Raw genomic sequence first — 13,755 nt, 5'->3', positions numbered from 1 at the left:
GCAGGATGGCGGCCAGAGGTGATTGACCGTGAGTCCTGGCCCTGAGCAGGCCCTCTCAGCTGCGCCCACCACACAGGCAAGGCTGTAAGTCCAGGGGGCCCCACCCTGGAGTAGTGGGGGAGGGCAGGAAGCATGCCCCCTATCTCAGGGTCAGGCTGCACACACACACAATCCTCAGCGTATAGCAGAGGAGGGGCGGGTGGGGGGTGACGACGGACACACATGGGTCTCCACTCCGGGTCATCGGCCTGCGATGGGGGCCAGGAGTTGAAAGAGGCACTGCCGGTGGCGGGGTGGTGGGGGTCTGGTCTTTCACAGCGGCCTCCCTGCGCTACACCTGGCTGACGATTTCATCGTTGTCAGGGACATACACTTGCACGGGGGCCCCCTCAGGCGATCTCCGGAGCACACAGACAGTGGGCACCTGTGGGGCAGGAAGCAAGGAGAGCTGGGTGTGTGACCTTGGCCTGCCAAACCATGGACAGGCTATGTGGTACCCAGCCTGCTCCCCACACTCTGGGTACCTGCGGGTTGCAGCAGGCTCCCTGGCCTCCCATGCCCACTTCTCCTGGCTCACTGTGCTCATCACCCTCCCAGGCAGGCTTGGGCCAAGATCAGGTTCAAGCTCACCACCAGGGAGAAGCACGCGTCAGCTGGAGAGGGTGTGGCCTGGGCCAGGGCCAAGTGCTGCCCGGAAGGGTCGGGGGTGTGTGGGGGTAGGAGGGGAGGTCCTCGCAGCTGGACTGCCAGCAGTCTTGGGTCTCAAAGGAACAGCCTGTCGGGAACTCCTGGAGCATATCCCCTGCAGGCCCTCCGTGCCGCGGAGGGAGAATAAAGACTGGATTCATGCATTATCTCCAATCCAGAATGAAGAAACCGGATCCACAGAAACCAGGGCTACCCTGTGCCCCACGCCAGCATGCTGCCCACCAACCTGGCCCGGGCGTGGCACTATGCATGGCTCTGGTTGTCTTCACTCTTAGCCTCCTCCTAGCCTTTACAGGAGGCCCACTGCCCATTCACCGTGCTGGTAAGGAGCTGCGGCCTTGGGCTCTGGCTCAGGGTCCCTGCTGTCAGCCGCCTACCCTGCCACCTGCTTCCTGACTCGGGTAAGGTCTGAGGCCAGCTCTGGAATCCCATATCTGGACTCAGCTTCTGCTGTCTCCCCCACTAGCCTCCTACCCTGGAGTCAGGAAATGAAGGGACTAACTGCATCAGGGATGTCTCTCCAATGAACATCCCTGGACCTGCTTCTACTGGCCGGGATAGAACCACAGCCCATCCCCATAGGCGTCATCTCCTTACCCCTGCCAGAACAGCCATACCTGAGCCCGGGGTCCCAGCGCCCGGCCGAAGCTCTCTCTTCCAGGGGGTAAACTCCTGACCCGCAAGGCGCCCTGACGGTCCAGCGAGTGCGGCCGGGCACTCCGGAGGCGCGCCCGCTCATGCCACCACTTCAGTTCCTCCGAAACCGCAGCTCTGCTGATGCCCCGGCCGGTGGGACAGTCCTTCAGGGAGGGCGTGCGCACCAGGCGGCTGTGGGCTGGCAGCAGCCGCTGGTAGTGCAAGGGAACACCACCATCAGCCTCACAGGCGGGACCCAGCGCCATGGCGCGCCGCAGCTCCCACTCGGCTGGAGGCAGGTGGCTCTCGGCCACCATCACGTAGCGCCCAGCCGGAACATAGCCAGTGGGCAGCAGCAGTTTGGGGTAGTGGGCGGCCAGCTCCCTGCTGCTGCCGCTACTGACAGAGCCCCAAGCCCCGCGGGGGCGCTGGTACTGGGCTGGGGACAGGGGCCGCAGGAAGGAGATGTCTGGGCTGCTGCTGCCGGGCGAAGTGGGGTGTGAGATGCTAGAGGCATCCGAGGCGCTGTCCTCGGAGCAGGAGTGGTAAGCAGGGTGCGGAGGCGGCAGCGGCGGCTTGGCGGCGGCGAAGCACGAGTCTGGCACCGTCACAGTGTACTGTGTCGGCCGGCGGCGTGGGAAGGCACTGCGGCCTCGGCCTTCTGGGCCAGCCCGGAAGGAATCTACCCTGTACCGGGAGAAACAAGTGCATGGGGGAAATTCCACGTGCAGACATCACACTGATTTTTTTTTTTTTTTTTTTGGTACCCAAATAACTTCTTTTTACATTCTGGTGTTTGTGGTGAAGGCCAAAGCTCTCCCCACCCCCACCAGACATAAGGCAGAGACCTGCCAACACACACCTTCCCTCGCCAGGTGTGAACCTGCCCCTTATTCCCCATACCCTGGCAGTTCCACACCAGGATGCTGCACCATGGCTGTGAACTCCAGCCCCTGAGGCACTGAATTTGCTCCCGTAGAAGGGGGTGTGGGGACTGGGGAACAGGAGGCAGTACACGGTACACGACACAGACAGGACAGGCCATGTGGAACTAGGCTACCTTTTTAAAATGAGCATATAGGCATCACGTCGTAATCGGATGCTGGTGGTATCTGAGTTGTTAGCATCCCCTGCCTCACTGGGGAACAGCTATCCCAAGCTGCAGCCAGTGCAAGGCTACCAGCCAAGAAAACTGAAGGTGTTGTTAGCATTCCCCACCCCCTACATGGTGTGGCCAACACTGCCAACCCTAACCCAGCCTCTCAAACTACTACCCTCTAGCCAGAGAGCCAGATGATCCCACACAGATGATTCTCAGATCCGCAGGCACTCAAGGTCATTTCTGGACACTGAAAAGTTTCTGGGGCTGGCCTGTGGCACAGGGGGTTAAGCTACTACTTGTGGTGCTAGCAACCCACATGGAAGCACAGGTTCAGGTCCTGGATACTCAGCTTCTGATCTAGCTCCCTGCTAACATACCTAGGAAGGCAGAAAATGGCCCGAAGTGCTTGGGGCCCCCCCAATGTCAGGGACCCAGATGGAGCCCCGAGTTTCCGGCTTCAGCCTGGCCATGTTCCAGCCATATTGACCATTTGTGCAACTGGAAGATGTCTGCTTCTGTCACTCTGCCTTTTAAATCAGCACTATCTGTTCAACATGGCAGTCCCCACAGGGCCACGGGCTCTGCACTGTAGTGATTCTCCAGCAATCACTCCTGCGGATGAAACTCAGGATGGCACTGCCGACGACGGGCAGCAAAAGAAGTGTGTGGGTGTCTGTGGAACCGGCATCGGGCAAGGCCAGAGCCTGGAAGGGAAAGGCCTGCTCTCGGCTCTGCCAGCCACGGGGCAGCCTCCTTGACCAGCCAGCTAAGGAGCTGCCACAGACACAGCCACGTGTCACTCAGGGCTGTCCTGCCTGTATCCTGGGAGGCCTGGACGGTCATCACCCCACCTCCCTGGAATGTCCGGTCTCTTACCTCAGGGACTGCGACTGGCCCCTCCGTCCCTGCATCTCAGGGGTGGCTGGGGCACTAGTGCGCCCCTGGCGCTGGCCAGGAATGCTGCGGAAGGGGACCATGTGGTAGGCAGGAGGCTCTAGCAGCCATGCACCGGAAACACTGGGCCCGTCCTGCGGCGTGGTAGCAGGGCTGCTACAAAGGGGATGGGGTAGTCAGTGACAGGGGACCCCGAAGTTGCCAGCTCCACCCTCACACAGGGGCACCTGCCCCAGCCTTCTTGGCGTTCCCCATCCTGACCTGGACTCGCTGCCAAGCTCTGAAGACTTCCTGGGCCTCTCGTAGGGGTGGTCGAGGCTTGTCTCCTTCCAGGGGCTGTTCTGGATGGGTGCCCTCTCCGGGCCCCCCATTTGCAATGCTGTTGGCTGCAGCCCCTCCAGGCTCTGGGGTGGTGGGGGTCGCGAAGCTGGGGCTGGAGATTCCGGGATAGACTTTGGCACTTGGGGTTCTTCTGCGGTAAGGGTGGGAGGGACCAGAATACTGGTAAGGGCAGGGGCTGGAAGAACCGGCCCAGCAACCACCTTGCAGCCCCAGCCTTGCTCCCCCTCCCCTGGCTGGCTTGTCCAGGCACCCCAGCCCATGGCTCCAGCCCCAGGGTGTGGTTTCTTCTCCTTTGGCACTTGTTCTTACCTCCTATTAGCCCTATTTTATGCTACTTCTGGGGGCTGACTCGCCCCCACCTAACCCAGTTCATGCCACATGCAAGTGCTGCTCCTGAGACTCTAGATTCTTAAAGTTGCTTCATGCAGGTGCCACCTCTTTTCCCTGCTCTGGCCGCACCCATGTTCCCATGTCCTTAATGGCCCAGGCACTCCCCTGGGCAGAACTGCAGACTGCCATCCACCCTGACCCCAGTAGGCCCAGGGTCTGTAAACAGCATTCTCATCAAAGATCTGTCCCTGCCTCTTCACCCCCAGGGCCAGCTTCTCTGTAGATGGCCCCAGGGTCCAACAGGGGTCTGTGATTCTATTTATAGAATGGGAAGACAGCACCACACCTCCACCTTCAACTGAGCAGGTACAGAGCTGACCAGATCTGAGTGGGTCTGGCAGCCCTGCCTTCACCAACGGCTGCAGGGCCTGCTCTGACCAGGTCACCAGCAGACTTGGCCTAAGCCTGGGACTCAGGACCAGCCCCAACTGCCTCTCTCACCTTCCTCCAGAAGCAGCCCATCGGAGAGGGAGCTGTCATCGGAGGCGCTGAGCTCTGGAAGAGGCCAGGAGAGAGGGAAGGTGAGGGAAGGCCAAGACTCGCTCCAACTTTCTCTGTCCTTATAGTACAGAGGCCTCCGGACCAGCCAGGGATCACCACTGCTCTGTGCTGGCTGATGTGGGTAACAGGGCTGAGGTCAACCCACCACGAAGCACATGAACCAGAGCACACTGCCAGACCAGTGTACTGGGGTCTGGCCCTCAACAACTCCAACCTCACTGGCATTCTTTACAACAGGGGTTGGCAAATGATAGCTGAGGGGTCACCTCTGGTTCCGTTTTATAAATAAAGCTTTATTGGCACACAAGCCACAGCTTGTTTTCCCAGGGCCTGGCTGCTGCAGCACTAACATGGCACAACTACCTGTGACGGATGTCACACGGCCCACAAAGCCGACAGGCTTGCTCTCAGAGTCGACCTTCTGCAGGGCATCCTGGGCAAGGTCCACCCCAGAGCTGCCGGCTGCCAGCCTGTGCTGCACAGGGCTCCCTCTAGAACTTGCCCAGCCTGCCATCCTCTGAGCTCTGACAAAGTCAGAGAGCAGGGTTTTACTTTTTGCAAATGTCAGGTCAGAGAGATGGAGGAACCGTTACTCTCATGGCCTGATCATGAGTCCTGGTTTAAATAAGTGATCTAGGAAGAAAGGTGCTGATTGCCGCCGCCCATACCCCCATCTTTATAGAAACAGGCAGATTGGACTGCAGAGACCAGAGGGTGTGACACAGAGGGCAGTCAGAGAGGTGTGGGGCTGTGGGGGACTGCCCTCTGTCCCTGCTCAGCCCTGCTCCACCAGTCCTGCCTGCAGCCAGGGCCCCACTCACTCCACCAGAACAGCAGAGACGGCCTAGCCACTAGTCCCCTGTGGCTACTTCCATTAAACCGAAATAACATGCAGAATTCAGTTCCTGGATGGGAGCCAGGCCTAGCAGCCAGGAAGTTAACCTGAGTTTCATGCCTGACTCCGGTTCCTGAGCCCAGCTTCCTGTGTGCAGATAATGGACACCCAGGGGCAGGTTCAAGTACTTGGGTTCCCGCCACACACAGGGCAGACCTGCAGTGAGTCCCTGGCTCCAAGTCAAACCTTCAGCCCTGTGCTCGGGCCGCTGTGAGCACGTGGACAGTGAACCAACAGAGGAAGAGGTAGTTCTCTCACACTCTCTCTCAAACAAATGAATAAATAAATTTTTAAAAATCCCGCCTTCCAGCTTTGGCCCACAAAGAAGGGCCATTCTGCCGTCAACAAGGTGGTGACGTGGAAATACACTATCAACATTCTCAAGCCCATCCATGAGTGGTGGGCTCCAAGAAGCATGCTCCTCGGGTGTTCAAAGAGGTCCACAAGTTTGCCATGAAAGAGATGGGGACTCCAGGTGTGTGCATGGATACCAGGCTCAACCAAGCTGCCCGGGCTAAAGGAATATAGAACGTTCCATACCACACTGTGTGAGACTGTCCAGAAAACGTTATGAGGGTGAAGATCCACCTAACAAGCTCTCCACTTTGTTACCTGTGTACCTGTCACCACTTCCAAAAATCTGCAGTCCATGTGGATGAGAACTAAATTTATAAAACTGCCAAAAATAATAATTTCATCCTGCTGGGCCTGGTACTGAGGAGCAGGAAGATAAACTACCACTTGCAGTGCCAGCATCCCATCTGAGTGTTGGTTCAAGTCCTGGCTGCTCCACTTCTGATCCAGCTTCCTGTTAATGGCCCAGGAAAGCAGCAGAGGACGGTGAAAGTGCTCAGGTCCCTGTCCCAACACAGGAGAAGCTCCTGGCTCCTGGCTCCTGCTTTAGCCCAGCCCTGGCAGTCGTGGCCATTAGGGAAGTGAACCGGCAAATGGAAGCCTTCTCCCCTTTTCCTTGGCCTCTCCCTCTCTTTAATTCCTCCCTCCAAATAAAAATAAAATCAATCCCGCCACCTCAGAGATCCCAGTACAGCTGCTCCCATCGGCGCTGCTGATCAACTTGCACCCACAGAGCACCTTTCATACTGAGACAGGGTGTGCGGGCGTGGCTCTCAGCAGGTTCAGCACCTGCTGCACCCTGCCACCTGTTGTGTGCTAATTACTCTCACCTGGCATGACTGCCAACTAGAGCAACTCCTGTGTGGGGGTGAGGGTGGGTGGGGCGGTTTCTGCTTTTGGCGGTTTCTATCTTTTTGAGTTACTCTGTCTCCCCCGCCCCCTTTAACTTTCAGCTACAAACCAACGATTAATTCCTTTCTACTTCCCCTTTCCTTAGAGAGCAGAGCTGGGCAGAGCAGCAGGAGCTACTTGTCTGCAAACAGCTGAGGATCTGGGCACCACGAGCTGGGAGGAGGGGGCTTCCTCTCCATGCTGCTCTCCTCCCCTCCTCCCTTGGGCAGAGGGCCACACAAGGTTGTAGGCGCTCAGCCTCCCATGGAGGGTTATATCAGGACCCTGGGCACATACTGGCCTGTGCCCAACTCCCAGCCAAAGCAGCCATTGATCACAATGACGGTGGCATGGTGATAGCACAGCGCTAGCCTGGCACAAGCTCCCAATATGCAGAGGAGGTGCCAAGGCCACAGGGGAACAGAAGGGGTTGAGACCAGCTACAATCAAGTGCACCCCACCCAAGAGCTCCCTGGGAGACAGAGCAAGGCAGCCTTTGGGGACTTCCGGGACCAAGTCAATAAAGCTGCCTTTCACGGGAGTGTCCAGTCCTGGGGACCAAGGCTGCAACGGAAACTTTCTCTCCATTAGATCCTCGGGGATGGGAGTGCACGCCAGGCCTTGACTCTTCTGGCCAGGGAGACGTCTGCCTCGGCCCTGACTGGCCCCACAGCCTGCCAGGTCCCTGCACCAGCTGCCATCCCTTGCAGGCACCTCCCCCCTTGTCATCCACTCCTAGCTGCTGGAGGTGACATGGGTGTGCCACTCTGGATTAAAACCATGAGTGACAGCACAGACTGCTGGGACAGGAGCTGAGAAGACACCTGCTCAAGCCTCAGAAATGGACACAGGCAGCCGACGGGCCCTTCACAGCGGGGCTGGGAGCAGCCAGTCATCTCCAAGTCAAGCCCCGCGACCACCGCTGTAGCCCCCTAGTCCAGCTAGGCAGAGCAAGACCAGGTGAAGAGCCTGGGGAGGGGGCGGGGCTGCACTGGGCCTGGAGTGGAGGAATGGAAGGTGGTAAGTCCTGACCTGATCCACTGGATCTAGGTCAAGGCAAAGAGAAGCTGTCGCACCTCAGGGCTCAAGCACCTGCTGGAAGGAAGCTCATCTAGGTGGAAACCACAGATACCTCGTGCTGGCCCCGGGCCATGTGACCATCAGGCTGGTGCTGCTATGCCCTCAGGGGCTGAATGACAGATGTGGGCAAGAGCAGGACACATGTGGAGGGTGCCACTCATGTCAGGGTGTCACACCAGAAGTGCTGCATTCCACCCGGAACACCGCCACAAGCAGCTGTGAGCCCCTCAAACAGCCAAGCATAGCAGGTGCACCCCGAGGGCTATCTAATCCGGCTAGGGTAGGGCCTCAGCTAAGCCTGGGGCTTATAAGAGCTTCGCACTCCCCAGACCCAGAAAAGCCCTGGACCAGGCTCACGCAGCCCTAGGAATGCTGCCCGTCTTGGAAGAAACCTTGTGTGCTGAGACGGGGGGAGGGTTTCACGCAAGAGGAAGGCTTGTTGAGGTTACAGAGTGGGAAAGCAAGTTCACCCAATGGGAGCCCAGGTAGTGTTAAACACGGAGCTGGGCAGAGTGACCCAGATGCAGATGCAGCTTACCTGGATGGGCAGGGACTCACTGGGCCCAGAGGGGGGTTCCCTGGGGCAGGGCAGGGACTCACCTGGGCCTGGAGGGGGCTTGCCCGGGCTGGGCAGGGGCTCGCTGTTGCGTCTCCGCTCGCCCAGATGGTGCTGCAGCTCCCTCAGCTTCCTCTCCTCTTGCAACGCCACCTGCTTCCGTTGCCTCCGTGCCTGCCGACCCAGGTTCTCCTCCAGGCACAGGCGCCTCGCAGCCTCGGTGATCTGCAGCTGCAGGGCCAGCTGGCGCTCCAGGCTGCTCAGCGGGTCCTGAGGAGAGAGCGTGATGAGGCTCCAGGCTCAGAGGGTGGTGGAGGGTGGGGGTTGGGAAACAGGTGGCAGGTGACAGGGGAGGAACGCAGCGTCCAGGAAGCAGAGCAGAAGATGCTGTGGCAGGAGTGGCCCACAGGCCACCTGCTGGGCCAGGAGGGTGGGGAACCATAGACACTTTCTCTCCTGCTCCAGAGGGCTAGGCAGGCAAGCCCGTCTGGGCCACCCCGCCTCCTTCCGACTGGCCGAACAGTGGCACAGCCCTGGGGACCAGAGTAACCTGTCCCAACCGGCCCTGTATCTATGCCATAGCCTCCTGCCCACGGAGCCACGCCAGGGTTCTCCCCTTTCGAGTGCTTCCACGTGGGCTTCCCTAGGTCACTCACCTCCTGGTGCAGGGCCCACTCAGCCAGCCGGTATGCAGCCCCGACCCTGCGGCGCACAACAGGGGCCGTCTCCCCCGGCTTCAGTGGATACTCTGCCGGCAAGGTGCCCGTCAACTCCTGGGATGAAAGCATGGTCAGCTGTGTCTAGGTCAGGGCTGCCCACCCAGCCCAGTGTCCAGGCCACAGAACCCCTAAGAGGGCTACAATCCCACAAGAAAGAGGTCCCCTCCTCCCAGAGGATGGAGCCGGGCTGCTCAGGAATGACCCCTGGTATGGTGGGGAGCAGGGTCTCCCCCATTCTCACCGCCTCCCTCAGGCACAGTCTCCTTAGTTCCTCCAGGCAGGCTTCCAGGCGTGCCTCTAGGGCCCTCTGCTGCTTGCGCATGGCCTGGGTCAGCTCCTTCATCGGGGACACAGGGCTGTCCGGGCCTGTGGGAGGACAGCAGGGACACAGAATCAGAAAGGAAGCCAAGGCAGAGCCACTCTCTGCCACATTACACTGGAGTGTGTGCCCATGTCACAGCCACACAGCACTGGGCTGTCCCGACGGCCACTGCCAGCTCTGTGTGCGAGAAGAGGGCGGCAGGCGGGTTGAACCACCACACTGGAGGGCACTTCCTCCCCTCCTCTCTCTGTCTTGCTCCCTTTTTAAGAAAGATTTACTTATTTGAAAGGCAGAATGATATATATATATATATATATATATATATGGAGAGAGAGACAGAAGGAAGAGCCCTTTCATCTTCTGGTCCACTCCCCCAGTGACCACAATAGCCAGGCGTGGGCTGAAGTGAAGCCAGGAGCTCCAGCCACATCGCCACGTGGGTGGCAAGGAGCCAAGCTTGTGTGCCATCCTCTGTTGCTTTCCCAGATGCATCAGCGGGCAGCCGGATCAGAAACGGAGCGGCCAGTGTGCGGTGCCAACATCACACGCCACAGCTCAACCTGCACCCTTGCCCTGCCTTTCTGTCTGTCTCCTGTCGTTCTCCGGCTGCCTGTCTCTGACACACAGACCTCCTCTCCCTGTCCTCAGGCAAGTTCAGGCCAGCAAGAATGCTGGCCACAGGAGATGTTTCCACTTCTTCGCAGTCACTGGGGATCAAGCCCAGCGGGCGGCAGGTCCTTGTTGCTGGCAGGATTGAAGAGCTGCCTGATTCCCCCACCCGGGCCCGGCCCAGCGGGACTTCCCCAAGCACTCACCAGACTGCAGGATGATGCCACTGTCTGTGTCGCTGACCTCTTCCTTACCCTCCATGGTGGACGCCTGGGTGGAGTGGGCGCGGATGAGCAAAGGCGGCTGCCGGTCGCAGCCTGGGCTGGGATGTGCAGTTCGCCTGGCGTCCCTCCAGCTGCAAGAGCAAAGAGAATAACAAGAGAGCTGAATGCAAACTGCCTTGGTGGCAAGCAGGGCTTAGGAGGGGTGCGAGGGTAGGGAGTAGACACGGGGATGTTTCCGGAACCCCCCATCCTGGGGTGGGCATCCTCTTTGGGCCAGAAGGGCTGGGTCCACAGGGGCTGGCAGCAGCGCCGCCCTTGAGAGCCACAGGTGTCGGGGGGGGGAGATGCCCCCCCATGGGGTCAGCTACCTTCGGCTGAGCCATGCCCTATTGCTCCAGTGGGGTAGCTGTTTCTGGGACACTCGGCCAAGGCCATGATCTAGGTGTGTGAAGCTGCACCAGGTCATTCCTTTACAGGCAGGTGCAGACACTCACTCGAAGCTTCCACCTATCACCAGGAGAGTGTTCTGGGAGGAATCAGCCTGCATCCCTTTCATCTCACGGCTAGAGAAGTCAGGCGTGCATGTTGGATGGGGGTGAGAGATGGCGGGCAGTGACTGGGACAGAAGCTGCCCTGGCCAGAAAAAGAGCCCTCAGGCTCCCAGCTGCCAGGGAGGCACAGGTGCAAGCCCGAATGTATGTTGGCCCTTGTGGGCTCGTCATCTCAACACCTGTGCTCACATCTTCCTTCTCAGCAAACTCACACCCCTGCGAGGGGTCCCGGGGCCAGAGTCCAGCAGCAGCTGCTGCGGGGCAGAAGGAAGACGACGGGTGGAGCTGAGGTGGTAGTCTAGAAGAAGAACCCAGCCCCTTCCTCCCTGAGTCAGCCCGTTGAGCAAGAGTCCAAAAGTCCTCAGAGTTTCTGTCCGGAGCTTATCCTGCCTCCCGGGGAGCGCTGAGCCAAGGTGTGGCAGCGGCCAGCACAGCCAGGTGGGCCTTGGGCAGGTGGACCACCGAGCCCAGCCTGGCCCAGCACTGTGGTGGCCCACAAGGTGCACCTCCCGCTTGGCAAAGTTCTTCAAGAAGTCTAGAGAATGCATAAAGTTTTTTTTTCTTTTTTAAGTTGACACGGAGTGCCGGGAAGATCTGGCCACACAGGCTGGAAAGCCCTGGGTCTTAGAGGTGGACTCCGAGCTCAACTGGTCCCCGCCTCCTCCTCTGCTCCCTCCAACAGATAAGCACCCAGCCTCCCCCACCCTTCCCAGGAGCCAGGGGCAGGGCCCAGTCCAAGTCTCAGCCCTTCTGCTTTGGACTAGGTGCTGAGAGAGGGCCAGCCACTAATTAGTCACACTTGCTAATTAATTATTAACCGCAAAGGAGCTGTCTTGGGAAGAGCTATGATCACTAGACCACTCAGCCCCTGGTTCCCAAGGGGCTCCCAGAGTGTGGCCCCAAGGAGGGGACAGGAGGGGGAGGCAGTTGGTCTCAGCTCTGGGCTGATTGCTCCAAGAAGGGCAAAGGGCCCAGGACTGGAAAGTCTGGAGTTGTACTCCGGCCTGCTCTGCCTGGGGCGGCCACCTGGCTTGGCTCAGCCCCTTCCCCACCGCCCCCAGGGGCAGGGGAGGATGATCAGACAGGGCCAAGGCCCCCTAAGAGGACACCCTCACAGTCACAGAGGGTATCCCCCACCCCTGCCCTGCCCGCACCCAGGAGGGACTGGGCCTTAAGAGCCCAGACCAGGGTTTACATATAAAAGCAGTTCAGGTGACAGCCCTAACCCGGGCTCCCTCCTGGTCCCCTCCTCGGCCACCACCTTTCAGACCTTCAGTACCAAGCCCTGACCAGCCCTAGCCCAGGCTGAACAGTGCCCCCAAAGCTAGGATGAAAAGATGGGGCAGAGTGAGGAAGGGCCTCCTCACACCTGTGGAGTTGCCTCCCCCATCACAGATGGGTCCCCAGAGCCAGGTCCCGGGCCTGTCGATTCCTGCTCCTCGCTGTAGGAGGAAAATGAAGAACTCCAGGGAACAGGCTCCACATTCCAGCCCTCAGCCAGTGTCCCTGTACCCGAGACATGAGCTGGGAGGGCAAAGGGGCGGGCATCCCCGGGGCCACTGCCTCCTCCGTTCCCCTACCCCAGGCCCCAGCCCCAAACTCCGGCTCCCATGGGCCCCACCCTCACCTGCTTCCGGGCTTCAGTCCAGCAGCTCAGGAACAGCCCTTGCACCCAGGTCAGCGGCAGGGGGGTCCTCACATGTCACAGGGGGGGTCTCCAGCCTGACGCTCTCCCCTTGACCAGGTTCCCGCACCCTATACGCTGCCACGGTCGGAGGACCTCTGGACGTCCCTCCCAGGCAGCCGGGCCAGGGGAACCAGGTTACTTGTTATGACTTGACTCAGAGGGAGGAGCAGGTGAGCAAGCCCTTCCCTGAACTAATCCCGCTGCTGGCAGCCCCGGGCCTCTGCACTTCCGGGACAGGCTGGGGCGCTGGAGGAGGCAGCCCCAAAGCAGGCAACAGTCTCCACAGCCTTGGGGAGACCCTGGGGGAGGCAACCTGCCTGCCTGGTACCTCGGTTGCCCTTTGCAGAGATCCAGGCTAGCGCGTGAGCTCCACAAAGCAGCTGAAGCTCACAGTCAGGAAATTTACAAACATACCAAAGGGCCCCAGCTTGTGCTCCCAGACCCAGACCTGTTCTCTTCCTGGGTCAGGACTGCAAAGCCTGGGCTGAAACTCCACCTGCAGAGGCGTCGCTGCCAGCAGCAGCCAAGGCCCTTGGGCCTGGGACCCAGCCCTGGCCCTGCCTCCAAGGAAGAAGGGGTCACTGTGATCCCAAACACAAGAGGGCAGAGACCACACGACGGGTTATCCCCACACAAAAAGGCTATACTTCCAGGTTACCCATTCCATGAACCCCTGAGGTAAAAGTGGAATTGTGCAGAATCCTGCCGGTCTTGTGGGGGAGGAGAGTCAGGTTAGCCAGGGGTCAGAGCGCACAGAGATAAGCTGCACCCCCAGATCCCAGCTTCTCCTCCTGGATCTCCCAGTGCAGGGAAGAGGAAGCTGGCTTCCTCCAACCTTGTCCCATGCCTCTCTTGGACAAGGGCCCCTCCCCCCAACTCCTGCACGTTCCGGCACACACCCTCTTTCCAAACAACGGCCAGCCTACAGTCCATAGGCTGACCAATTTTGCTGTTGCCAGCTGAGGCCCTTCCAGAGGACAACCCCCAACTGGTGAAGTCCCCTCCCCACCAGACCCGCAATGCATCACAACACAGCAGACTCCACCTACCCGAGGCAGAGCACTTTCTCCCTCCTGGCCCATCCCCCCAGCTCCAGGTGGAGGCTGGTGGAAGTTTCTAGAATCAGTCACAGATCCTCACGTTTGAACATTGTCAAATAAAATGATGGGGTGGGTGTCTAGTACGGTGGTTAAAGCACAGCTAGGGACGCCTGTATCCCATACAAGTGTCCCGAGTTCCACTTCCTGCTAACACACAGCTGGAGAGGCAGCAGGTGCTGGCTCAAGGTCTCAGG

General features: G+C 59.5%; 1 protein-coding gene across 2 annotated transcripts; it reads right to left on the bottom strand.

Annotated features, from left to right (window-relative positions):
• Positions 1 to 164: 164 nt before the first annotated feature.
• On the bottom strand, positions 165 to 12,824 carry INAVA (innate immunity activator). 2 transcript variants are annotated; one of them, XM_058668985.1, is made up of 10 exons: positions 12,402 to 12,824; positions 10,206 to 10,354; positions 9,310 to 9,434; positions 9,006 to 9,122; positions 8,394 to 8,619; positions 4,514 to 4,567; positions 3,602 to 3,812; positions 3,323 to 3,493; positions 1,326 to 2,031; positions 165 to 424 (listed from the first exon to the last, which is right to left on the bottom strand). In XM_058668985.1, the coding sequence occupies exons 2-10, from the start codon at positions 10,258 to 10,260 to the stop codon at positions 332 to 334; spliced, it is 1,758 nt and encodes a 585-aa protein (XP_058524968.1). In that variant the 5' UTR covers positions 10,261 to 10,354; positions 12,402 to 12,824; the 3' UTR covers positions 165 to 331. The 2 variants fall into 2 exon arrangements, with proteins under 2 accessions (XP_058524968.1, XP_058524967.1); XM_058668984.1 differs by having other exon boundaries at positions 3,323 to 3,496; positions 12,402 to 12,822.
• Between the last annotated feature and the right edge of the window lie 931 nt (positions 12,825 to 13,755).

This window comes from Ochotona princeps, chromosome 10, assembly GCF_030435755.1.
Source record: "Ochotona princeps isolate mOchPri1 chromosome 10, mOchPri1.hap1, whole genome shotgun sequence".
Taxonomy (NCBI): Eukaryota; Metazoa; Chordata; class Mammalia; order Lagomorpha; family Ochotonidae; genus Ochotona; species Ochotona princeps.
Note: the sequence above shows the minus strand (reverse complement) of the source record. Positions and strands in the feature narration are given on the sequence as shown.

Bases quoted from the DNA above. Each gene is read 5' to 3' on its own strand.
- INAVA (XM_058668984.1), bottom strand. From the start codon at position 10,260: ATGGAGGGTAAGGAAGAGGTCAGCGACACAGACAGTGGCATCATCCTG. The intron at 3,497-3,601 runs GTCAGGATGGGG...TCCCCTTTGTAG, and splicing joins GAGCTTGGCAGCGAGTCCAG to CAGCCCTGCTACCACGCCGC. The intron at 2,032-3,322 runs GTAAGAGACCGG...CTCCCGGTACAG, and splicing joins GGCCAGTCGCAGTCCCTGAG to GGTAGATTCCTTCCGGGCTG.